This window comes from Heteronotia binoei, chromosome 2 (genome assembly GCF_032191835.1).
Source record: "Heteronotia binoei isolate CCM8104 ecotype False Entrance Well chromosome 2, APGP_CSIRO_Hbin_v1, whole genome shotgun sequence".
In the NCBI taxonomy this organism is placed as follows: Eukaryota; Metazoa; Chordata; class Lepidosauria; order Squamata; family Gekkonidae; genus Heteronotia; species Heteronotia binoei.
Genome location: NC_083224.1, coordinates 176,876,611 through 176,903,135, shown reverse-complemented (window position 1 = coordinate 176,903,135; position 26,525 = coordinate 176,876,611). Strand labels below are relative to the sequence as shown.

General features: G+C 48.3%; 1 protein-coding gene across 2 annotated transcripts; it reads left to right on the top strand.

Annotated features, from left to right (window-relative positions):
- Positions 1 to 229: 229 nt before the first annotated feature.
- Positions 230 to 26,263, top strand: SGTA (small glutamine rich tetratricopeptide repeat co-chaperone alpha). Of its 2 annotated transcripts, none has more exons than XM_060232515.1 (12): positions 230 to 378; positions 5,571 to 5,704; positions 6,465 to 6,568; positions 9,702 to 9,786; positions 10,422 to 10,521; positions 12,660 to 12,764; positions 13,243 to 13,381; positions 16,841 to 16,903; positions 20,550 to 20,587; positions 22,365 to 22,454; positions 22,627 to 22,753; positions 24,236 to 26,263. In XM_060232515.1, the coding sequence occupies exons 2-11, from the start codon at positions 5,605 to 5,607 to the stop codon at positions 22,739 to 22,741; spliced, it is 939 nt and encodes a 312-aa protein (XP_060088498.1). In that variant the 5' UTR covers positions 230 to 378; positions 5,571 to 5,604; the 3' UTR covers positions 22,742 to 22,753; positions 24,236 to 26,263. The 2 variants fall into 2 exon arrangements, with proteins under 2 accessions (XP_060088498.1, XP_060088499.1); XM_060232516.1 differs by having other exon boundaries at positions 300 to 321; positions 24,236 to 24,976.
- The last annotated feature ends 262 nt before the right edge of the window (positions 26,264 to 26,525 follow it).

Below are 26,525 nucleotides of genomic sequence, written 5' to 3'. Positions count from 1 at the left end.
GCTCCCTATTGCCCGTTTTCCGCCCTTAGTTGGGCGGGAGTGTGAACGAGGGTGGAAAGCTTGGACGGAGAAGGACGCCTTGGTGACTCGCTCCCTTCCAGTTTACGCACGCGCCCTCGGGTTCCGAGGGCGAGTCGGCCTCTGTGCGCATGCGTTTACCCGGGACCCTTGGTATGATTCAGGCGATGGGGGTTGGCGGAAGAAAGAACCGAGGAACTTGTCCGCCTCTGAGTGGTACCGGGCCTTACGCGCAGGCGCAATGCCGCCCTCAGCCACGCCTGCGCAGTCGGGCAGAAGAACAAGACAAGGGGCCCTTGGAAGGTGCATGCGTAGTTGGGCTTGGTGGCTGCTTCGCTGCTGGGGTGCGACTGAGGGCTGGTGAGTGAGACGGGGGAGTAGGGAAGGGGGTGCGGAAGAAGAAAAAAAAAGGGGTCTGGGCTGCTTTTTGAAAGGGGCGTTCTTGCTTTGAGGGGCCCTCGGGAGTCTCCCCACTTTTTCTGGAGGGAGGGAACTTCTGAATACCAGCGATACCAGTCTGAATACCAATCAATGCATCCTTTCATGGGGAGCTGTAGATCTGGGATTTCTGCTTGCCTGTCTCCAGCCTCCCTGAAAGAGAAGAAGGGGGCAGGGCTGGCCCTGCCACTAGGCAAACTAGGCGATTGCCTAGGGCGCTGGCCTTCTGGGGGCACCGAATTGGGTGCCCCCATTGTGACTCTGTGACATCAGTGCGGGGGGGCACCAGAAGTTAACATTGCCTAGGGGGCCAGACAGTCTAGGGCTACCCCTGGAAGTGTGTGATTCTCCCCTTGCCAAGCCCGGATGGGTTATCTTGGGTGAGGAGTTCCTTTCTCCAGAGGCTCTCTTTGCCCCCTTTCCCTAAAAAAGAGTGGGTGAGGAGAGATTGCTTCATAACAGAAGTCCAACAGATGCAGCTTTTCTCCTCCGGAAAGGCATTCAGAAGGCAGAGGGAAGCTGTACCTGATGAATGCCTGTCCTTTCCCCTGGTTGAGGGGATTTGCTTGTAGGAGGGAGCACTCCCCCTTTTCTTAAAGAAAGGGCTGCTCCTGGGTCGGAGACAGAAGTCGGAAGGAAGCAGCTTTTCTATGTGCTGTACTTCTGTGGGGGGAGGGGGGATGTGTGTTTTGCCTGTTGAACAAACATTCTTTTTGTCAAGAGTGGGTTGCCTCCTTTTATAGTGGGGGGACTTGGGGGACTTTGCTCCCTTCTCTTAGCCTCTGTGCTGGGAAGCAGCTGGGGGTCGCCCCACTTGCAGCCACCTCAGTGTTGACATCTGATGCTGCCTGCGGCGTATAATGTAATAACCTGGTATGTGTATCATTTATGCCTAGACAAAAGTTGGGTCTAATAGTAAGTTAGGTGCTCCTGAATCTGGAAGCTCCTTCCAAAAACCCTCTCCACCATTGCATCACAGTTGACGGCCCCAAAAATCCATTTGAATCCCTCTTTTAATACTTCCCCCAGTCCCAATATGTATGTGATGGAACAGTGAAAATGATTAGATTTCACTCAGTTTCTGTAGCCCTTACTATGCCTTGGATTTGGGGCATTTTATTTTATTTTGCTAAGCAACAGTGTTGTGAGTATGACACGCCCCTGTACTCCTGCCTCTTTTTGCCTCAGAAAGTTGGCAAACTTTTTGTGTAAGCCATGGGAACGACTTGTGTGTGGCACAGAAGCTGGTGAGGGCGAGAATGTTCTGCTGTTAATGAAAAAGGGTCTCTGTCCCTGAGAGTTTACAGGTGAAAGGAGACTTGAGCACGGTCACGTGAATGCCTGTAATGACACTTGCTTAATTTCTGTCAGGGATTGGAGGGACTGAGTCATCTCTTATTCCCATCCCACCCAGTGACGTTAGAAGAATGCCTGCTATTTCAGATGCCGTAACTCTTCACTTGCTTTCCGAGTTTGTGCCTTAGCAAAGCCCAGACTTTCCTTAATCATTATCCATGTTTTAAGACTGCTGTCCTCTAAATAGGCCTACTTGGAAAAGAAATCAGGATTTGGGGCACTTAGTGTTGGAACTGTAAAGGTTTTAATCTGTGATTAAGCTGGGCCATACGAGACTGTACAAAGGGGTTCTTCTGAACAAGAGCTCTGCAGTTAACAACAAATGAATACCCCTGTTCATTAAACACTGGCAAATCAGGGGAAGGCTGGGCTAGAACCCTTTATGCTAACAGCCTTTGGGGAAGGGCCATGGCTCAGTGGTAGAGCATCTCAGAAGATTCAAGGTTCAATCCGCAGCAACCCCAGTTAAAGGGACCATGTAGGAGGTGATATGAAAGACCCTAATCTGAAACCCTGGAAAGCTGCTGCCAGTCTGAGTAGGCAGTACTGGCTTTGTGGGAACAAGGGTCTGATTCGGTATAAGGCAGCTTCATGTGATAATGCTAATCTTTTCTGTCAGAGTGCTGTTGCCAGAATGTTAACTGGAGCAGTCCCTAGGGACCACATCGCTCCATCTCTGAATTTCCTACCAGGCCCAGTTCAAGATGTTGGAATTTAAAGCCCTATAACAGGGGTGTCAAACATGGTGGCTCAGGGGCCTAATCAGGCCCCCAGAGGGCTCCTATCAGACCCCCAAGCGACTGGCTGTCATCTGCTTCCTTCTCCCTCTCGCTTCCTTCTTCATAACAGCTTGCTTTGCCAGGCTTACTCAGTCACACAGGAGCTACAGAGCAAAGCCTCTATTTTCTCCATTGGCTGAGACTCCTCCCTTGGGGAGGAAGGGGTGGAGGCAGAGCTTGCTTCTCCAGGCTGTCTCAGTTGCACAGCAGAGCTCTTGAGCCTAGCCTCTCTTCCTTCTATTGGCTGAGGCTTCTCCACCTCCTGGTCCCCTGGGGAGGAAGGGAGAGAGCCAGAGCTTCCTTTGCCCAGTTCCCTGGATCCCATAAGAGCAATACAAAGAAAGCTCCTTTAAGACAAATGAGTGCTAATGTTTCAAGCATGTTTTAAGTTTTTAAAAAAAACAAAAAACCTTTGAGTTTGTCTGTGTCCTTTATAAAGTTTACACCTTAGCTACCTAATAATAAAATAGGAACACACATGGTCCGGCCTGACATAGCCCGACCCGACAAGGTCTCATTTATGTCAGATCCGGTCCTCATAACAAATGAGATTGACATCTCTGCCCTATAGGACTTAAGGCCAGCATAAGGACAGCCTTCTCCCATATGAAACCTTCCTGTCTATTCTGGTCGGCTTTGAAGGTCCCATGTCAGGTGCCGCTGCCTTGTAAGTTTAGATGGGCAGCAACCCGAGAAAGGGCCTTCTCGGTTGTGGCACCAAAACTTTGAAATTCCCTTTCCAGGGAGATTCGTTCGTCTCCCTCTATCGTTTTTTTGCCAGCAGGTGAAAACTTTCTTTTGTTTAGCGTTCCCTCAATAACTCTTATTAACAGTCCTTCCTGGCTGTGTGCCTATGTGTTTATCTGTTTTATTTAATTATTTCAAATATTAGACACACATTTGTGTTTTAAATACTGTTTTAATGCTCGAAACATTTACTGCCTGGAGGTCCCTGAGCTGAGCGGAAAAGGCAGTGTAGAGATGTTTTAAATAGATAAATAAAACATTTTAAAAAAAATTTGCCTACAACCAGCAAATTAGAGAGAAGGATAGGTAGAATTCTTCTGTCTGACCTACTAATCTTTTAGGTGCAGGGTTTTCATTTTCCTTTGTATTTAATCTCATACATGACCACAGTCAGATGTGGTATATAGCCTAGATGTGTGTTCTCTGCCTCTGTGAGGCTTAGAACTTGTGCCTCTCTTACGAATCTTAGCCCTGCAGTAGAGAAATTTGGTCTGATGATCCGACAGGAGTCGTTTTTAAAAGTCTGACTGACAATTGGCGGGAAAGCCTGACTTTCATGGCATCTCTTCAATCATGTCTGAAGCTGCCTTATACCGAATTATACCTTTGGTCCATCAAAAGCAGTCTTGTCTACACTCTGCCCTGTGGCGCAGAGTGTTAAAGCTGCAGTACTGCAGTCCTAAGCTCTGCTCATGACCTGAGTTCGATCCCCAGCGGAAGCTGGGTTTTCAGGTAGCTGGCTCGAGGTTGACTCAGCCTTCCATCCTTCCAAGGTCAGTAAAATGAGTACCCAGCTTGCTGTGGGGAAAGTGTAGATGACTGGGGAAGGCAATGGCAAACCACCTCGTAAAAAGTCTGCCATGAAAATGTTGTGAGAGCAACTTCTCCGCAGAGTTGGAAACGACTGGTGCTTGCACAGGGGACCTTTCCTTTCCTTTCCTTTTCCTACTAAGACTGGCAGCAGCTCTCCAGAGTCTCAGGCAGATGCCTTTCTCATCACCTACTTTTAACTGGAGATGCTGGGAACTGAACCTGGGACCTTCTGCATGCCAAACAGATGCTCTACCAATGAACCATAGCCCTTCGGTGTTTTTGTTTCGGGGAGGGACGGTGGCTCACTGGCAGAGCAGCTGCTTGGGAAGCAGAAGGTCCCAGGTTCAATCCCTGGCATCTCCAAAAAAGGGTCCAGGCAAATAGGTGTGAAAAACCTCAGCTTGAGGCCCTGGAGAGCCGCTGCCAGTCTGAGAAGACAATACTGACTTTGATGGACCGAGGGTCTGATTCAGTATAAGGCAGTTTCATATGTTCATATATGTTCATATGTTTGTTTGTCCTTCAGGCCCAAATTTTATCCCTGTTCTAACCAAAGCAAATTTTAAATTGGGGGTTCGGGTCAGTAATTTATCTCATTGGCTATCCCTGTAACATTACAGCTACAGAAGAGGAAAATTCTGGAAATATTTTACCGTTGTTATTGGGATGGCTGGAGGGGTTTTTGGGGGGGAGGGGGAGCTGTCATTGCTGTAGTTGATTGTGCCACTCTGCGGCCTCGACAATGTGGTAGGAGAAGGTGGCGATTTTACACAGAGGGTCATTTGTGGCAGTGGGGATTGGACTTGATGGTTGCCCTTGGACACGACGGTACCCAAGCAAACTTGCAGCTGCAAGCTTAGTGTTTCTTCCCCCTGATCAATGACCTCAAACTTTACCCCTGGAAATTCTTTCATGCAAAGCTAGAGTGCTCCTAAGCACATACAAAAGAAATTTCTGATGCTAATGAGAAACTAGGCTGCGGGTATTTGGACTGAAAAAGAGAAGGCTTCCTTGCAGGCCAATACTGCAGATGTTCGTTGCATGGCTTGACAATGTGTGACGGGGCACCCTTGTTGTGGCACCTTCATCTAGTGGGAAGCATTTCTGGGTGTGTTCAGCGCTAGGTTTGGCAGTGGGGAAGGAAAGACGTGAGAACTCCCAGAAGAAAGGTGAGGTGTCCACTCAGCAAGAACTTCCAGCACATCTGTTTAGAAATTGCCCTGCCGGCTTCAAGCTTGGGGGCTCTAGAAAGCGAAAAACCTGAACTACTAGACGGATAGTTGCTTCGTTTGAAACATTGCTTTTCACTTATCTCTGCTGCTTCAACGTGTCCTGGCTCCATCTTCCAGGTTGCCTTTCATTGGACAATTCACGAGACTTACCTTTTGCTCCCCTTTCTGCCTCTGTTCTGGATTCAAGGAAGTAGCAGCAAAGGTTCACCCAGAGCGGCAGAATGGCAGACAAGAAGCGCCTCGCCTTCTCCATCATCCAGTTCCTCCAGGATCAGTTGCAGAATGGGGGCCTCTCCCCTGATGCTCAAGAGAGCTTGGAAGGTAGGTGACTGTAAAGTGTGAGAGTGTGTGCACATTACGCGCCGCACCAGGTTGCATCCTGCATACCGGCCCAAGATCACTCGGCAAGCTTCAGGACAGAATGGGGATCTAAACTTGGGTCTCCCAGATTCTAGTCTGGGGATGACTGACAGAAGGGTGGAAAAGAGGATCCTGGCCCTGTTGGAAGAGAACATAAGAGAAGTTGGGTTGGATCAGGCCAGTGGCCCATCCAGTCTGTGTCACACAGTGGCCAAAACCCAGGTGTCATCAGGAGGTCCAAGTGGGGCTAGAACTCTAGAAGTCCTCCCATTTCCCAAGCACCAAGAATACAGAGCATAACTGCTCCAGACATAGCATTCCCTCTATACCTTGTGGCCAATATTCACTGACAGACCTCTGCTCCATATGTTAATCCAGGGGTAGCCAAAGTGCGGCTTGGGAGCCACATGTGGCTCTTTCACACAAATTGTGTGGCTCTCAAAGCACCCGCTGTCCCATTGGCAGGCTTGGGAAAGGCATTTAAAGTTAAAGTTTCCTCCCATTCTTCCCTCCCTCCCTCATCATCTTTACACGCACACACATTCCTAAATCAAGAAGCTGCAGTAGCCTCAGCCTTTCTTGGAATGGAGGGGCAAAGCTTTGTCTTCTCCTCATTCCACTGTGAAAATGGGTTTGCCTGGAGGAGGAAAGAGTGGTTTTGGCTTGGCACCTTCCGTGGCAAGAAAAGTTAACCGCTCCTCCTTGAATCCTTTTTCTCCAGTTGCCATCCAGTGCCTAGAGACAGCCTTCGGTGTGTCCGTAGAAGATAGAAGTTTGGCCATTTCTCAGACCCTTCCTGAAATCTTTGATGCTGCAGCAGCAAAGGTGAGTTTCTGCAAGTGGGGCTGGGATGGGGTGGGCATCTGGTGCCTGCCCTTTGTGGCCCCGTAGCCATCCATATGCGAGGCCCTCAGACTGCACATCCTTCAGCTGCTGGCCTGGTTCAGCAGGTAACTCTGTGTGTGCGTTGGGCCTGCCAAACCTGTGAAAAACATCTCTCCTATGCTTGCTAGACTGCAGAACCTTCAGGATACTTTATCAGTTTGTTCCAGGCTGGCTTTTCTGCCCCTTTCTCCCTCTTCAGGGTCATTTTGTAGAAAAAGAGGTGTCAGAGTTCATGTGTGTAACTCATTTGCATATGCCACGTACCCCTGATGTCACCGGAAGGTGTACTAAATTTTACCAGCTCAGCATCTACCTTAAAATGCTTCTTGAATGATCATTGTCACAATAAAACCTGACTCCCATCATACCTTTGGAATTGCTTTCTCCTATGTGGCCACAGTGGTATGAGGAAGATTTCCATCTGTCTGCTTTATGTGTTTTGGTTATTTTTCTTTTTGTGGGGGGAAATATTGGAAAGTTTGTCAGATCTTAAGAGTTCAGACATCACATGGGTTTCGGACCTAGGTTCAGAACGGTTATAGATTCTTTGTATTCCTGTCCATCCGCGTTTATACAAATCAATGGTCAACAGTCCCCTTCACTTGTCCTGGAAAGAGGGACTCGTCAAGGGTGCCCCCTATCACCACTGCTATTCGCCATTGTCATAGAGCCCTTTGCAAATTTGATACGGCTTTCTTCAGAGATTTCTGGCATCTCTGTCCAAAATTCTACTTTTAAAATAAGTTTATTTGCCGACGATATAGTCTTATATATTACAAATCCACTACAGTCTATTAAAGCCATCTCCTCTCTCCTGTCTGATTATAGCAAACTTTCAGGCCTTACAGTTAACCACTCGAAATCAATTCTCTACCCGATTAAAATTTCCGATACTTCTAAAAAAGACATAGTTGCAAACTACCCCTTTCATTGGGTCTCTGTTTCCTGGTCCTATTTGGGGCTGAAAATCCCCTTAAATATAGCTGGCCTATTAAAAACTAACTACACGGCCACGGCTTCTGAGATTACTAACACGCTAAAGCAATGGGATAAGTTGCAACTATCCTGGATGGAAAGAATCCATGTAATTAAATCCTTTATTTTTCCCAAGATTTTATATCTTTTTCGGGCTCTTCCTATTGAGATCTCTCAGCCTGTCTTAAAATCCTGGCAACAAATACTGACCTCCTTTATCTGGAAATATAAAAAGCCTAGAATCAAAGTTTCAACTTTATGTCGATCAAGGCAAAAAGGTGGCCTAGCAGTTCCTGACATTGCAAAGTACTACAAAGCTACTATTTTATCCCAGATGACCAAAATACTGTACCAACATCCCCCGCCGCCATGGACGCCCATAGAGGAAGCTCACTTTACCCCACTGAAATACTACGAACTACTATGGCTCAAGAAAAATGAACGCCCACCGTGGCAATTCATAAACCCATTCCTCAGGGCGCTCTTGTCAGTATGGGATTCGGAGCGTCATTTTCTGGCTCCAGGACTCTCTACTATCTCATCTTTTATAGGACAAAAACATTTCCTCCCCGCCCAATTACCCTTTTCTTTCAAGGTCTGGAGAGACTCCTCAAAAGTTTTTTTCTTTAATCTTCTTTCATCCTCTAAACAACTTATACCCAAAAATGACCTAGACCAAATTTTGACTAAGCCAGCACCTTGGTTTGAATACTTTCAAATCAGGCACTTTCTTCAGGACCCTAAAGTGATCTCTTCATTTTCTCGCCCTTCATCTGACTACGAACATCTGGTTCTCCATTTTCACGAAGAAAGAACACCTAAAAGTCTCATTTCACGGCTGTATCGAATTCTATTGTCTAAACTCGAAGCAACCTTACCCTCTTACACTACTCAATGGCATAAAGACTGTGGCATCATCCTTTCTCCCGACCAATGGGACTCTATATGGGCTAGTGATGCCCTACAATCTACTATTATAAATATATCTCAACAAAACTTTAAATTGATAGCACGTTGGTACCTCACTCCTAACCAGTTCTCCCATATGACCCAGTTAGGTTCTTCAGACTGCTGGAGAAACTGTGGGCTCAAAGCCTCTTACTTTCACTGCTGGTGGGACTGCCCCAAAATCAGACCATTCTGGACCTCAATTTGTGCCCATCTCTCCTCCCTAACTGGGGTCTTGATCCCAGATGACCCAACAAGGATACTTCTCAATCATTGGTCTGATACCCGTCTTTCATCTTCTAAAAAATCCTTGATAGTTAAACTCCTGACAGCTGCTAAAACCACGATTGCGCAGTCCTGGAAAAACTCATTGAATTTGACACTTGACAACTGGCTACTTAAAGTCTGGGAACACATTGTAATGGATAAAATTCAGGCAGCCATAGACCACAAAGACCCATACCAAGCCTACGCTAAATATCTGGCAACTTGGCTTCCCATTCTAGAAAAGCTCGACACCAACCCATTTTATGCTAACTCTTATTCTAAAAACAAAATGTATAAGGATTTCCTTTTGCTATAAAATTCTTTTAACAAGTTAATTTCATGTTATTTAAAGTGTATTATATCCCCCCTTTTCCTTTCCCTGTTTTTATTTTATTTTTAAATACTGTATTATAATAATTATAATTACTAGTACTTTCAGTTTGTATTTTGTTTTTAATGTTGTTCTTGTTCTGTATTTTGTCTATTAAGCTTACGAGGTTATTTCTGTTAATCTTGACGGTAAACTCCTTGCGTTATGGATTGTAAGCTACTTTTATGCTTCAATAAAATGTTTAAATGGAAAAAAAAAAAAACATTGCATGCACCGATGCTTTGTTCTGTCACAACACTAGATTGATTATTTTTATTGTGAATTCCTCTATTTTTAAAGACTTACAATATCTACTGCAAACTGTGTGTATTAAAAAAAAAAAAAAAAAAAGAGTTCAGCAAAATTCTCACGGGAGGTTTGAACGATGGAGCCCAAAAGCAAGTATATTTGGGGGGGGGGGAGGAGAAAGAGCACAATAAAATTTAGAGGTTCCGGAGCTCTGCTCCCGTGAGCTCCTGCCCAAACTGAGGCCTGCCCTCTTGGTTCCTGTAGGAGCCTCAGCCAAGCAGAACAAATTCTGAGCCGGTCATTCCCTCGGAAGAAGACGCAGCTGAAGCAGAGAGGCTGAAAACAGAAGGTAGGAATCATTCTTCTCTCCCCAAGCCCCCTGGTTCTGCTGAGCTCCTGTCTCTCCTTCTGGAGGTACTCAGGCAGCTTACTGATCCTGTGGTGTAACCGAGGATGGGGAGGGGGGGAGAGAGTTGGATCCTTGGTAGGGAGAGGTGCAGTCTCACAACTTGAGTGTTGGTTCAGTTGGTTCTTATCCTGAGGGGACAGAAAGCTGATCTTGTTTGAACAGCGGAATCTCTTGGCCTTGCTGGCTAGTGCAACTTGAACCAGCGGCAGGCAGAAAGTGATGCCTATGAGGAAGGGGCACTGGCCAGAGGAGGAGGTGATCCCCTCCCCTGAGTATCTAGTAAACTCTCTGGTGGATTTGAAAGCTCCATAAGTTCTGTAGGATATTTCCTTCTTGGTAGGAAACAAGAGCAGCCCGAGTAGCCCAGCTTAGCCCGATCTTGTCAAAGCTTGGAAGCTAACCAGGGTTGACCACAGGTAGTATTTGCAAGGGAGGCCACAAAGGAAGTCCAGGGTTGCAACGCAGCAAAAAGCGACGACAGACAGCCTCTGGTCACCTCTTGCCTTGAAAACCCTGTGGCCGTGGGGTTGCCGTGAGTTGGAGGCAACTTGACAGTGCACAATTATTATTTTTAGGAAACGAGCAGATGAAGGCAGAGAACTTCGAAAGCGCCATCTCCTACTATGGGAAAGCCATCGAACTGAACCCATCCAACGCTGTGTACTACTGCAACAGGTGAGGTGGGGAGAAGTGGAGGGCTTGCTGTCTAGCACTTAGATGGGTGTCCCTTGGGCAGAAACCTTTGTCAGATGAGCTTTTTTTTTTGTTCTTGTGGCACCTTTAAAGCAACCGTCACAAGCTTTTGTTAGCTAGGGCTTGCTTCGGCCTGATGCTTCAAGTGAATTCTTTTGGATCTGGGATGGGGGGGGATATTGCAGCCATGGGGTTAAAAGACTGTCTTGACATTTCTAAAGTCCAAAGTGTTGAAGTTTAGCATGCAACCACTGTGATGGACGCCTTTGCATCTGGGGTGGTGGATTAGGGAGTGAACTGCTTCACCAAATGCAAAGCTATTGCATTGGTCTCCTGTGCCAGTTGTATGGTGTGGCCCTATTTGGAATACTGTGTACCCTTCTGGTTGTCGTCATCTCAAAGAAAGGACATTGTGGAGGTAGGGAAAGTGCAGTTGGGTGGCAACCAAGATTATATAAAGGGCTGAAGCGCCACTTCTATGAGGAAAGACTGAAGAGTCTGGGGTTTAGAAAAAGGGTAAAAAAGGCATAGGATAGACTACACGTGGGGTGGAAAATGCGGGCAGAGAGAACTTTTCCTCCCTCTCCCCATGGCAGTAGAACTCAGGGGCACCCAAGCTGATGGGCAGTAGATTCAATAGGAAATAATTCAGTAATTAAATTATAGGAGTTGCTGTCTGTAGACACTGTGATGGTCCGTGGAGCATAAATAGCTTTAAGAGGGGGTTGGACAGATTTATGGTGATGAAGATTTATGGTAGTCCATTTGGCTGCTAGTAGCCTCTGTGAGTAAAGGGAAGCTCTGAAACCCAGTGCTAGGTGGGAGCGTCCGGAGAAGGCCTGGACCTCTGTGCCCTCTTTATTGGCTCTCCAGGGTAGCTGGTTGGCTGTTGTATGCAGCAGGGGAGGGATGGTGGCTCAGCGGTAGAGCATCTGCTTGGGAAGCAGAAGGTCCCAGGTTCAATCCCTGGCATCTCCAAAAAAGGGTCCAGGCAAATAGGTGTGAAAAACCTCAGCTTGAGACCCTTGAGAGCCACTGCCAGTCTGAGAAGACAATACTGACTTTGATGGACCAAAGGTCTGATTCAGTATAAGGCAGCTTCATATGTTCAGGCTGGAGGGCTAGACGCAGGGCTTTTTTTGTAACAAGAACTCCTTTGCATATTAGGCCATACACCCCTGATGGCCATACACCCCTGATGTCCTCTAAGAGTTTACAGGGCTCTTCTTAAAGGGACTACTGTAAGCTCCAGGGGGGATTGGCTACATCAGGGGTGTGTGGCCCAATATGCAAAGGAGTTCCTGCTACAAAAAAAAAGCCCTGCCTAGATGGACCACAGGTCTGATCCTGCAGGGGTGTTTTCTTATCCTACCACTCCAGTGAGCTGATAGCGGCACCTGCCTCTGATGTGAAACTTGCTATCACAATGCGTCAGGAAGGCTGCTGGCTTAAGGGGCTTTAAAAGAAAGTTAGATCAATTGCCAGTCAAGGCGGTGGTTTAATCTTGCACAAATTGCGATGAAGAATATTTCTTCTACTGGGATGCTCAGGAAGATCTTCTGTCTCTCCTACAAAAAAAACTCCCACAGTTGCTCCATACAAGAAAATCTGTTCTTTCCCTTCTTTATGCTGCCCTTGTTGCTTTTTCACTGATCCCTCTTGAAATAATTTTGTTTTATTAATTTTTAACAATAACACATGTTTTTAATTGTACATTACATTGTACATCGGCCCAAGCTCTGTATATTTGGGGATTGGGTGATTCACAATTCTAAAATATAAATAAATAGATAAATGTCGTACAAACAAATCTGAGAGTGCTTTTCAGAGTTTCCCGTTGCTATATAATACTATACCTTTCCAGACTTGCTGGCTCCAAGTTGAAATGCTCTTAAAATTAAGAATACCGGTATTTGTCCCTGGGTGAATTTTAGGGAAAGCTTATCTTTTCAGATTAATTTGTAGGCACCTTTTAGCTTGTGAAGCAAAATCTGGGCTGAAACTTCTCCTCGGGTAGATCAAGGCGATGTCTTTGCATCCCTGTTCTAGCTACATCATTTCTTACAGTGACAATCTGAGACTCTGCTGGTAATCTCTCTCTCTCCCTTTCTTCCCTCCAGGGCTGCTGCTTACAGCAAACTCGGGAATTACGCCGGAGCAGTTCGAGACTGCGAAAGGGCGATAAACATCGATCCCAAATACAGCAAAGCCTACGGCAGAATGGGGTAGGCCTTTTCCTGTACCAGCTTCCTGACCCCTTAACTGCTGGACTTCGGCTGCTGATGTGCAAAGTCATCCTCTCCCATACTATTGATAGAGAGCAGAAAGCTCAGTTTGCTCCTCCAAATAGACTAGGTGGGCAGGGATCCTTTCTGGGTTCCGGTGGAAGCTGGGTTCAGGTAGCCAACTTGAGGTTGACTCAGCTTTCCATCCTTCCAAAGTTGGTAAAATGAGTACCCAGCTTGTTGGGGGGAAAGTGTAGATGACTGGGGAAGGCAATGGCAAACCACCCTGTAAAAAAGTCTGCCGTGAAAATGTGAAAGCAATGTCACCCCAGAGCCGGAAATGACTGGTGCTTGCACAGGGGACTACCTTTACCTTTTTTAAACCAGAGGAAGGGATTGATCTCCGCAAATGACAATTTGCACAAGCCAGCCAACAGCTAACTGGGCTCTCTTATTCTGTCCCCGGATCTTTCTGTAGCTTAGCGCTGTCCAGTCTAAACAAACTCTCAGATGCCGTCATCTACTACAGAAAAGCCTTGGAACTGGACCCCGACAACGAAACATACAAGTCGAATCTGAAAGTAACCGAGCAGAAAATGAAAGAGGCTCCGAGTCCGGTGGGTTTTGTGGGTGCTTCTGTTGACCTCATTCCTGGAGCAAGCATCTGTTTGTTTACTTCATTTATATCCACCTTTCTCCACAAAGAGGAGCCAAAGTGGCCTCCATCCATCTCCTCTCCTCCTTTTTATCCTTCCAACAACCCTGAGAGGTACGTTAGGCTGAGCGTGTGTGACTGGCTCAAGGTCGCCCAGCGAGCTTCCTTGTCGGAGTAGGGATTTGATCCTGGGTCTCACAGATCCTAATTCAACACTCTTAACCCCTACACCACACTGGCTGTCACTTCCCTGGGTCAGGGTGGGGGCATCATTTTTATGGGTTTATTTTTTCTTTCTAGAAAGGGATGGACTTGTATTTGCTTATGGCCATTTTTGCCTCGATGAAGGAAGCAGAGACCAAACAGGGTTTGGATGTGTTAGATCAGGGGTCCCCAACCCCCGGGCCGTGGACCAGTACCAGTCCATGGCCTGTTAGCAACCGGGCCGTGAGTTGTATAATTATTTCATTATACATTACAATGTAGTGATAATAATCATAATATGACGGCATTTGGTTTATACCCTACCCTTCTCTCTGAATCAGAGTCTCAGAGTGGCCTACAATCTCATTTACCTTCCTCCCTCACAACAGACACCCTGTGAGGTGGGTGGGGCTGAGAAAGCTCACAGAAGCTGCCCTTTCAAGGACAACTCCTGCAATAGCTATAGCTAACCCAAAGCCATTCCAGCAGCTGCAAGTGGAGGAGTGGGAAATCAAACCTGGTTCTCCCAGATAAGTGTCTGCACACTTCACCACCACACCAAACTAAAAGAAATAAAGAGCACTATTGTATCATCCCGAAACCATCTGTCTCTCCCCCCCCCCATCCCCAGTCCGTGGAAAAATTGTCTTCCACAAAACCAGTTCCTGGTGCCAAAAAGGTTGGGGACCGCTGTGTTAGATAATGGCTTTTTAAAAATGCCTCTTATCACACCTTTATCTCATCTTTTCTTCAAGGAGCCCAAGGGGGTGTACCTTGTCCCCCCTCCTCCATTTTATTCTCACAGCAACCCTGTAAAGTAAGCTAGGCTGAGAGAATGTGTCTGGCCCAGAGTCACTAGAGTGGGGACTGAACCTGGGTCTCCCAGATTCTAGTCCAGGGTCCTAGTAATTCTATCAAACTGGCTTGTGGAGTGGGAGAGGCCTGCCTGCAGCTCGTGGACATATTCACTGACTGAATCTTCAAATGCCTTTGGGACATCACAACTAGGATGCTGGATGGACCCATTAAGAGTCTTATGCAGGGGTGGCCAGACTTGCTTAATGTAAGATCCACATAGAATAAATGTCAGATGTTTGAGAGCCACAAGACAGGAGGGAAGGGAGGGAGGAAAGAAAAGTGGGAAAAAATTAAATGGATGGAGGGGAGAGGTGGAAATAAAGCAACTTTAAATGCATTCTTTAAACTGCCAGCTGGCTTGACTGGGAGAAGTGATCTACCTTCTCTGGTGGCAGGGGCTTTGAGAGCCACACAGTATGTGTGAAAGAGCCACATGTGGCTCCCAAGCCACAGTTTGGCCACCCCTGGTCTTACATTCTCTCCCCCCCCCCCCCCGCCCAAGAATGAAATATACAAGCCCTGACCTGGCTAGCCCAGGCAGATCTTGGAAGCTAAGCAGGGCCAACCCTGGCAAGTATTTGGATGGGAAGACCACCTTGGAATACCGGGACCAGGAGGCAGAGGCAGGCAACAGCAAGCCATCTCTTTGAAATGTCCAAGCCCCATTAGGGATCTCCATGACTTCCAGGTATGCATGTGTGCACGCGACGCGCACACACACACACACAGCTCACCAAAACAATAACAAAAAGGGTGAAATACATAAATACATGAATGGAGGAAGAGAGGTCTGTTGAGACTCCTTAGCCATGAGAGCTAAATGGAACTTCTGTGTTCAGTGGCAATGTACCTCTGAATGCTGGTTATTACAAGGCAAATAGAGAAGGCCTGTTACTTTCATGCACTGTGCAGGAGCTTCTTGGAAGCACGTGGTTAACTGCTAAGGGGTTCTGGACTAAGGTCACTGTTGAAGGTAACAGAGAATCTGGCTCCCCCTGCCCCCCAAATCTACTGGGTTGTACATCTGGGTTAACTGTGGCGGTCAGGAATGTGGTGTGCCGGAGATATAATGCATTCTTTAACAGCATAGCATCATTTAATGCGAAGTGAAATAGTTTTGTCCCTCCCTGGTCTCCAGGTGATCTGCCCTCCAGTTGGGCAGCCATTTCTAAGCTCGGGATGCTAACGAGACTTGTTTGTCAGGCCTGTTTGAACAAAATTGATTTGTACAGTTCTGATGTCCCAGAGTAAGATGTGGGTGGGTGAATGGGGTGGGAGCAAGAAAACAAGGTATGCAATGAAGCACTCGGGCATCTTTATTCCAAATGAGACAGAGTTGTCAGCTCCATAGCAAAATCCAAAACCGGAGTCCACGCGTCTGTGGGGGAAGGTCCCAGGCCCACTCCTGCACACTCAGACTTAGAAGGGATCCAAACAGATCTTCCAGGCTTGTGAAAGGATTTTGTGATCATGCGTGACGGGAAAGGGGGCAGCCAGTACTGGGGGTGGGGTGATAAATAGTAAAGACCGTTTTTCTGTGACTTTGAACATCAGAGCATTCTTTCCTGGGGTTTTTTGGGGGGGCGGGGTGGGGGTAAGGGGAAAGGGCTCTTGGTTGTGTTACTAGGGATTGTGTGAGTAGGGTTTCTCTACGAGCTAGTTGGAAGAAGAAGGTAGGGAGGGAGAGTTGACCGCTCCCGTTTTGAATTTTTAAAAAGAACTAATTCATGGTGGACTTTCCCCATGGGGAAGAGAGACAGGTGGCATCGACAGAGCGAAGGTGGATGGGAGCTTGGGCAGCGGAGGGGGATTGGAAACAGGTGTGTCAGCTTCACCCCTATGCTAAGGATGGGTTCATGGAGAGGGAGAGAGCGCACTGTTGGGTGCAAGGGTTGACCATCAGACAGATCTTTCTCAGGGGGTGGGAGGGATTGGATGGCTCGGTGGGGCCTCACCTTGGAAGGGAAAACTTAAGTGGACAGCTCAAGGTTGGCTGGGGAGGAAGAGTGCAGGAGAGACCCAGAGGGCTAGAGAGAGCAATGGGGAACCCATGAGTAGGAGAGAGGGACTCTGGTGTCTGCCAGCCCCCTTCCTCCTAAATCATCTGAGGCCACTGCCTAGCTTTCTAGCCTAAAAGTTGCACCCTGGAGAACTCTGCTGCCCTGCGGACTCAGGACCTGGCTCCACATTATATCCTTTTTAAAGACCAGGCATTCTGCAAGCTTTGGAGTTCTCTAGAACTCTTCATTAGGCTAGTGGCACAACTTTCCTGAATGTGGAGGGGGTGATAGCACACATTGGTCAGGCGATAGTGTGTGGACACCTGTGGATTTTTCGCCCTGTTTTGTTTTCCTTGCAGACGGGTGGCACCGGAGGCTTTGATCTAGCCGGCTTGCTCAACAACCCGGGCTTCATGAGCATGGTAAACAGCAACCTCCTTCTCAAATGCGTGGCCTGTATCTTACCAGTCTGTTCTGCTGCTTGATGCCGCTTTCCTCCTGTGTGCAGGGAGCCTTCCTCTGACACAGCGGGGAGGCCCTTTGCCTGGAGGAAAAGTCCCGCTGCTGGTGGAGAAGTCCCGCGGGGCTCCAACCCAACAGGCTCCATCTCCACCACATTGTGATGACTCACAACTGGATTTTTTTTGCCTAAGGGAAATCCAGCTGCAAACAATTGCAGTAGCACAACACCTAACGACACATGGAGGCACCAGTTGAAAGATCCTGTATATTAGCATTTTATAAGGCAGAAAGGTGCAATTCCCTACTTCTCCAGGCGTCCTTTGTGGAAGCTGGAAGTCCTCGCTGGCAAGAACCGTAAGAGCAATTTCCTCCATGTCTTTTGCGGTAGGCCCCCTAGAGATGTCTGCCCCTCTTGAGCAAGCTTCTTCATTTTTGTTTTCCTTTAGCGTGGATTTTATTTGAGGGGTGGGTGCGTATGGAAACGAAATTTTTAGTGCCTTTAAACGTTCAGTAGGTTTGAGCCTACTTTTTCTGCCAAAACCAGTTTCCAGAGTGGCTCTCAGCGTTCAAAAACCCACAGAATGATGATTAAGTCAGAACGCAAATGATCCTTGGAAGGTTTTTTTTTCCTGCTGGTGGCAGGTCCTGGCACAGCGAAGAGGCGTGTGGCTTCTTCCCTTCATGGCTCAAGACATGGCTCTGGGAAGCTACAGGGGAGGGAGCTCTTGGCTGCTTCTTGCTTTTCTCAGTGGGAGCTGGAATCAGTACCCCCCATTCAGGGGCAGTCTTAGCTGCAACCCTGGCCGTGGGGCAGCTGCCACGGCCAGGGTTGGGGGGGGCTGACCACCGGCCACCCTCTCCAGTTTACTGATCGAAAACAACTGTGCCAAAAATACCAAACACTTTGTTCAAAGTACAAAAATCACATTTTATATAAATGCATGAATGTTCAAAAAAGTTCTACCCAACCGTTCCGCAAAAAATTACAAATAGAAAGTCCTGTATAGAGAGTGTCGGTTTCAATGGTCCACAAGTGTGGTCATTTGAGAATTTGAAAATGGGCGTGTACAAGAGTGAGTCAGGATGACTGTGCAAGTTTATTTGTTTGGCTTACGAAGAAGCTGTAATCAGTGAAACGTGGTGCCAAGCTGGCGATCGCATGAAGGTGGATTTTTCCTTCGAAGCCGACGCTTGCGGATAGACTCCCTCTTACTAATAATTTTGGGAGTGATTACCCCTTGAAGATTGCGTTGAATTTCTCTTCTGAGTCACCAATTGAAATTGGCATACATTATACAGGACTTCCTATTTTTGGAACTGTTGGTGGAAATGTTTTGAATGTTCATGCGCTTATATAAAATGTGATTCTTGTACTTTGAACTAAATGCTTGGTATTTTTGGCACAGTTGTTTTGATCAGTATTCTGTGCTGTACAGCCACTGTTTTACCTTCTACAGTTTGGCAGCTCTGCCAGCTTGGCAGCCACCATGTGCATCTTCCCCCTTCAGGGCTTGGGCAGCATCTGTCTGGCTCAACTGCCACTGCTTCTACCCACCTTGCATGAGGGGAGGCCTATCCCTAGTTTGTGCCTAGGGTAGCCTTGGCAGGGGTGGAGTGGCATTGATCCAGGTGCCTCATCCTGAATGTTTTCTCTGTGGCCCCGGGATCACTCAGTCCACCCCGCCCCTGTGGTGCCATCCAAGACTTTTTTTTGTAGCAGGAACTCCTTTGCATATTAGGCCACACCCTCCTGATGTAGCCAATCCTCCTGGAGCTTACGGCAGGCCCTGTACTAAGAGCCCTGAAAGCTCTTGGAGGATTGGCTACATCAGGGGTGTGTGGCCCAATATGCCCTGGTGCCATCACTTTTCAGGCCACCTATGACTGGCGACATACTAGTTACTTTGGTCTGGCAGGAGGTGGCCAGCCTGCTTCAGGAATGTGCCTTGGCTTTTGGGATTCATCGGGGCCATGCTGATGCCCTTCCTCGGCACTTGTAAGACAACCTCGTTCTTATTTTGCACGTACCAGGTTCTGCCTGGCATTCCCGGCAGCACCGCCCTACTCTACTGTGCATGTCCATACCCACATCTAGTATGTGTTCTGCCTTGCCTTACGCCAGGACAGTTGCAGCAGCCACGGCACAGAGCCCGAGTAGCATAGTGCTAGTAAAGGCCTCTGGCAGGTGGTTTTCTCCGCTCTGTGTGTTTGAGAGGATTCCCAGCCCTCCTTCTTCAAAATATCCAGGTAGCGCCTAACTTGAACAAACGAAGCTGCCTTATATTCGGCAGTGCTAGAATGCCGGCCCAAGGCTGGTGCCACTACCGCCCCAATGCCAGCACTGGCGAGGGTGAGCGCAGCTGCAGCAAGGCTCCCGTGTCAGCATGCACACCACCACTGCCCACCATTGCTCTGCCTGTCACATCTGTGACATGAGAGACAGAGCGATGGCAAGCATGCACGCTGACACCAGGAGCCTCGCTGTTGTTTCTCAGTGGACTGTTTCAGTCTGCTTAGAAGCACAGCTGCCCTCTCCCCAGCTCGGTGCTCCAGGCAGCCGCCTACTCTGGCTCAATGGACGTGCCGGGCCTGATCGGATTTGACTCTTGGCCCATTAAAGTCGGCACTGTCTACTCAGACTGGCGATGGCTGTCCAGGATCTTTGATTGAGACCTTTAACATCACACTTGTTACCTAATCCTTGTTTAACTGGAGATGCCGGGCATCAAACTTGGGACCTTCTGCATGCTAGGCAGATGTTCTGCTGCTGAGTCCTGGCCCCTTTCCCAGCTTGTTACATGTGACCCAAGAAAACAGTCTGTGCAACAAGGCTAGAGTCAACAATCAAACTGACTGTTTTATGCAATACTGCTCGGCTTAAAACTCCTCCCAATGCATCCTTTGTGCAGGGCCCCCCCCCCCCCCCCAGAATGCTTTGCGGCCTTTCCAGGGAACTTATGCAGAGGGTGCTTTTCTGCCTTCCTTGGTAGATCGGGAGATTGGGCTACTGGAAGCCAGCCTTCTTTTGGAATTGATGTCCTTTCCACCATGGAAAGTATGTCTTCCCTGGAGTCGCTGCAATTTCTGAAGGGGGAGAAGATAAGCAGCATCCCCTTCGCTAAACCACAAGTTTCTTCCTTTCATTGTGAACTCTCAGTCTTGGGACTCTGCTTCTTTTCTGCTCTGGCTGGCCATCAGAGCAGCCGGAATGAGAGGCAGTGGGTAAGCGGGTGAAGCCTCCAGTCCACCTCCCAGTAGCTTTCCTCTTCCCCATGGAACTGGTTGCCAGCGCACAGCTTGTTTCCATCTCCTCTCGCTCTGCCTTCCTCGGAGCAGCAAAGGGGAGGCTTCCCTTCCTAGCATACGTGCCCTGTTCTTTAAAAGGGGGTGGGGAATTGCTAGGGGGCCATGCCAAACACACCAAAGCAGTCCTCTCCGCGTTTAAGCCTGCTGCAGCCTGGGTTGGCCTGAACGTCTTCCAACACTGAATTCTTCATGTCTGAGGAAAGATGGAGCTTCTTTGGCTTTAATGTTTAAAGATGGCTTTAATGTTCACATTGAGTAGCCCCAACTTTCTAAAAAAAGGCTCTTCTCTCCCTTAAACAGGCATCGAACTTGATGAACAATCCACAAGTACAGCAGCTGTAAGTATGGAGAGCCTTTTTTTCCCCTCAGGATGTGTGCGCCCAATTTAGTGTGGATGCCTTGTTTTGCTTTAACAGGGTTTAATTTGTCTTTAAAATAACATGCTGACTGACTTCCAGTTAAAACTGATAAGGCCAATAACACAAAACCAGAAGTTAAGATGCAAGATTGCTATTGGGCTTGCACTAAAATTAGGTGTTACAGATGCAGGTGACTAGTACAGGCTTCCCCTGGTGACAAAGGGAGGATAATAAGAATACATTTCAGTAGAGAGGGTCCAGAACTTGGGTGCCACCACTAAAAAGGCCTTCTCTTTGGTACCTTCCTGTCTGATCTCTGTGGGGCACACCTGGATTGTAAATGGCCAATAGCAGTAAAGAATGACACTATCCTATACTGAATCAGACGTGTGGTCCATCAAAATCAGTACTGTCGATTCAGACTGGCGGTGGCTCTCCAGAATCTCAGGTGGAAATCTTTCACATTGCCTCTGACCTGATCTTTTTAATTTGACATACCAGGGATTGAACCTGAGACTTCTTGCATGCAAAACAGATGCTCTGCCATTGAGTCACAGATTGCTGGTAGGACCAGGAACTCCATTGCATATTAGGCCACACACCCCTGATGTAGCTAATTCTCCTGGATCTTACAGTAGGCCCTATACTAAGAGCCCTGTAAGCTCTTGGAGGATTGGCTGCATCAGGGGTGTGTGGCCTAATATGCAAAGGAGTTCCTGCTACAAAAAAGCCGTGGGTAGAACATTAATCAGGGCAGGGCTTGGCTACTGGGGAGAAGAATGCCTCTGTTTTGCATCTAACAAATAAAAGACTTAAGAGCCTGGCCAACATTCCAGAGACAAGGCACCACTACAGAAAAGCCCCTGTCTCTCTGGTGCTCACCCACGTTGCTTAGAATCTAGAAGTCCCTAGAGGGCAGGGTTGCCGGAGAAGATCCCAGATGACAGGCAAGCTTAGGTGGGAGCAGGTAGTCCTTTAAGTAACCCGGTGCAGAGTGCTTAGGGGTTGCAAGGCAAGGACTTTGCATCATACCCAGGTGCAAATCAGTGGGAAGTGTAGCTCAAAAGACTGATGAAGTGTTTTCCTACAACTGACTGCTATCACTGGCCTGGCTGCTGCATTTTGTACCCTTAAAAGGCAGCCCGTGTCAGCCACACTGCAGGGATTTGCTAGAGCTTTTTCCTCTCGACAGCCTTGTCGCAGAATGGCTCCTTCTCAACAAGGACCCAGGCTTGTTGACAGGGTGGGGAGAGGGCAAGGAGCAATGCTCTCTAAGCTGCGGAGTCTTGTGAGCAAAAATTCTACCTTGTGAGCTACTGGCATTGAAGTTGTGAGCGACTGCATAAATTAGCTCGCTCTGGGGCCATCCCTTCCTGAGCTAAGACAAAAATGTCTGAGCTGGAGGCTAAAAAGCTGTGAGCTAGCTCACACTAACTCAGCATAGAGGGAACACTGGCGAGGAGAGTGCTAGATTTCTTGCACAATTCAGATGGCTTTTCTCAGCTCTTTCAGAACACTCCAACTTTATTTAAAAAAAAAACAAAAAACCACCGCCAGGGCATTTTTTTATAGCAGGAACTCCTTTGCATATTAGGCCACACACCCCTGAAGTAGCCAGTCCTCCAAGAACTTACAGGGCCTACTGTAAGCTCCAGGAGGATTGGCTACATCAGGGATGTTTGGCCTAATATGCAAAGGAGTTCCTGCTACAAAAAAAGCCCTGCCCACCACATAATAATTTCTCCTTTCTTTGCAGGATGTCCGGGATGATTTCGGGTGGTAACAATCCCATGTCAACGCCGGGAGCCACTCCTTCCCCCAATGACCTTGCCAGCCTTATTCAAGCGTGAGTCAAACGAATGTGTTGGGGGGACGGGGTGGGGTAGGGGGAGCTCTCTCGGTCCCTCCCCTTGGGAGCCACCTGTCTCCATTGCCTTTCAAGAAGGGCGGTAGCTGCCTGCCGGTTACATTCCCGTGCCTGCCTTCTGCCTGTGTGCGTCTCTCTCTCTCTCCCACAGAGGCCAACAGTTTGCCCAGCAAATGCAGCAGCAGAATCCTGAACTCATAGAGCAGCTGCGCAGCCAGATTCGGAGTCGAACTCCCAGTGCCAGCAACGAGGAGCAGCAGGAATGAGAGAGGCAGCAGGTAAGAGGGTAAAGCCCCCACTCCCGCCTCCGAGTAGCTTCCCTCTTCCTCCTCCCCATGGAACTGGTTGCCAGCGCACAACTGGTTTCCATCTCCTCTCGCTCTGCCTTCCTCGGAGCAGCAAAGGGGAGGCTTCCCTTCCTAGCCTATGAGCGCTTCCAACCTGGAACACTGTCTTGAGGGGCCTGCTGTCAAAGGCTGTGGAACAGTGGGAGGGGTGGCAGAGAGAAGCCTGCATTTGGTCCAACAATGGGTCCTTTAAGCCAGGGGTCCCCAACCCCCGGTCCCTGGCCTGTTACCAACTGGGCCGTGAGTTGTAGAATTATTTCATTATATATTGCAATGTTGTAGGAGGAGTAGTAATAATATGACATTGGATTTATATCCTGCCTTCCACTCTGAATGTCAGCGGCTCAGAGCGGCTCACAATCTCCTTTACCTTCCCCCTCCCCGCCCCACAACAGACACCCTGTGAGGAAGGTGGGGCTGAGAGAGCACTTGCAGCAGCCGCCCTTTCAAGGACAACTCCTACGAGTGCTATGGCTGACCCAAGGGCAGTCCAGCAGCTGCAAGTGGAGGAGTGGGGAATCAAACCTGGTTCTCCCAGATAAGAGTCCGCACGTTTAACCACCTCACCAGACTAATAGAAATAACGTGCACAATTGTATCATCCTGAAAACATTACGCCACCACCCCACCCCGGTCCGTGGAAAAATCGTCTTCTACAAATGGTCTCTGGTGACAAACGTGTTGGGGACCACTGCTTTTAAGCAGTTTTGAGTTGGAGGGGAGGGGGCTGAGGCTGTGTCAAAGGCTAAAAAGTGAACTTTGAGGGTCGGGTCTGGGAGAGAGAGCATCATGCAGGTGTTTATGGGGGCAGCAAGGAGGCATTTGTGGGAGCAGCTGAGCCTGATGGAGCTGGATCGGAGGTCAGAGGCAGGCAGGGGAGGGATTCAGATAAGGCAGCACAGAAATAAGGGTGGGGGATTGAGGCCAGGGACTGCTCTGGAGCTCAGGGCAGGGAACTTGCGTTGGATCTGAGAGAGGGCAAGGAAGCCACGGTGCGGCTTTGAAGAGAGGTGCCTCATAGAACAATCTTCTTGTGTGTCTGCTGCTCCCCCCACCCCACAAAAAAGCACCATCCAATTTTCACTTACACTTCTCCACCTCCACCTTTCACTTGCTGGGGAGTGACCGGCGATGTGACCACTGGTCAAATCGTTCTTCAGGTCATTTGGCTGCCACTTCAGAGATTTCCTCTCCCTGCTGTATTGCTTGGCCCTGTGTTTCCATTCTTCGTATTGTTTGTGACATCTAGGCTAACTTTGCCTTTGGCCATTGGCTGGCCTGGAAAGCCAGCTGGTCGGAAAACTGAAAGAGCTCTGTCCGAGGTTTTTTAAAAAAACCAACCAGCTGCTATCAGGTAGCCAAGGGAGAAGAGTTAAGCCGATCAACCTGCGTGACCCATTGTCTTTATTGCAGGGGTGGTCTTTGTTGGAAACGCATCCTCCGCTGCAAGGGAAAACGAGGAAAAGGAAAAAAAAAAAAGCAACTGGAAAGCCATTTCTGCAGCTGGACGCTACCCAAGAGGGAAAAGGGGCGGGTGGGGAAACCAAACGTGATACTACCTGCATGTTAGAGACAGTCTCTCGTAGCCTCCCCTTCCTCTCTCCCACCCTCCACGCTCTGCTCCCACGTGAGTTTCTCCGGAAGAGCCAGCACGCTGCCGACTGCAGACCTGCATCGATCCTTCTCTGGGACCTTTGAAACTCAGCCACCACTTTGGCACCGTTAAATTCCCTCTTTTTGCCCCAAGAAGCACCGTTGGAAGAGCACTGCACTTGGATAGAGAGCCCTTAGCCAGTCGCAAAGGTGCGGGCGATGGATTTTTATGTTTTTCCTCGTTGCGAGCCCTTCCGTAACAAATAAGAGGGACTTGGGGGGGTGCAGTATGCGCGTCTTTGTTGTTATTATTTTTTAAGAAACGGCTTGTCACCTTTTGCTGACTCTTCTTGGCGTCTGTGAGCCCAGGATGCATTTGGGACTCTCACACCGTTCATTTGTTCTTCCTCTGTTCAAGTCACGGCCACCAACGTGCAACACGGAACAGCCGATCGGAGAACCTTGTGAAAGGATTTTGTGATCATGCGTGACGGGAAAGGGGGCAGCCAGTACTGGGGGTGGGGTGATAAATAGTAAAGACCGTTTTTCTGTGACTTTGAACATCAGAGCATTCTTTCCTGGGGTTTTTTGGGGGGGCGGGGTGGGGGTAAGGGGAAAGGACTCTTGGTTGTGTTACTAGGGATTGTGTGAGTAGAGTTTCTCTACGAGCTAGTTGGAAGAAGAAGGTAGGGAGGGAGAGTTGACCGCTCCCGTTTTGAATTTTTAAAAAGAACTAATTCATGGTGGCTTTTTAGTTATCTGTGCATGCTTGTGATGGGAGGGGTGGTTAGATACAAATGTCTGCAGAAGGAGAGGAAGAGTCGCTTGGATCTTCGGCAAACTAGTTGCATTACAAGTGCCACCTGAGACAAAAGACGGTGGAATGATTTGGAACCTGGTAGGGTCCTTTGGGTCATTCTTGTGGCCAAAAAGATAGTTCCTGTGAAGTTGGGGGGTTACAGCATTCAGCTTTTCCCTCTCCCTTTAACTCTCCTTCCTGAGAGGGCTGATGAACCCCATTTTCCAGCTTCTTGGAGAATCAGATGAACACAGGCCTGTGGTTCTGTCACTCCTGCTTCATCCATCATTTTCCGAGTGCCAGATCTGCGCTTGCTGCCTTTGTTTAGCAAGAGAACGCCTGTTCCTAAAGATCACTCATTGGCTTGGCTCTAAGAAGGTCTCTGTTAGGTCTTGGGGGGGGGGGGCTTATCTCCCGCCAACTCCTAGGATCTTCCCCTCCTTCCTGGGACACCGTTGTCAGCTCTGGGCAGAACCGTATTCCTGCCAGCACAGTGCTTTCATTTGGCACAGCGCGTGGATCAATGCCAATGTGTCTGCAAGCTCTCTAACCTAACCGCCTTTGGGAAAGGCTGTGTCTACTGTGCAGCTCTTAAAAGGGATCAAGATCTTACTCCCCTCCCCCCTCCGGGGAGCTGTTGGCTTAGCACAACCACCTTTCCAAAGGGATAGTCTAGCCCCACTCACAGCACCTTTGCAATGAAAATCCCCTGTGGCACTTTGGCCTGTGTGAGTGGCAGTTACAGACTGAGGGGCAGAGTAGGAGTCACTCTGTACAGAACCAAGGAAGGGCATCCAATACAGGTGGGGGGGGGGCTAGGAACCGGTAGTGTGAGGTATGTGTTTTAGGTATGACATGGCTGCTTTGTTTAAGAACTGGTGTGTGTGGAGGAAATACCCAAAGTGAGGGCAAGGAGATGGGGTTTTGGGTTCCTCCTAAGCGCAAGACTTATGAACAAAAGGAGGCATCCCTGTCCTCAAAGATTTGTCAACTGCGGTTTTTTTCCTCTTGTTTTTTAAAATGTGGACAATAAAGTTCTTTTAATGGTTTCCTGATGTCTCTTGATCCTGGAGTGCTAGGTCAGTAGGTCTGTCGTAAGGTGGGGGGAGGGGGCATGTTAACGCTGTGTTAAATAGAAGTTTGATTGGGGGAGGGGAAGCACAAGCTGTCCCCTTCACCTCCTGGATTTACTGAAGCCGATTTGGGTTAAGGAATCATGCTTCTCATGAGCAGTAGGTGAAGGAATATTATTTTATTTTATTAGATTTTTTTCAGTTCAGTTAGTTTTATTGGCATTAAAGGAGAGATAAA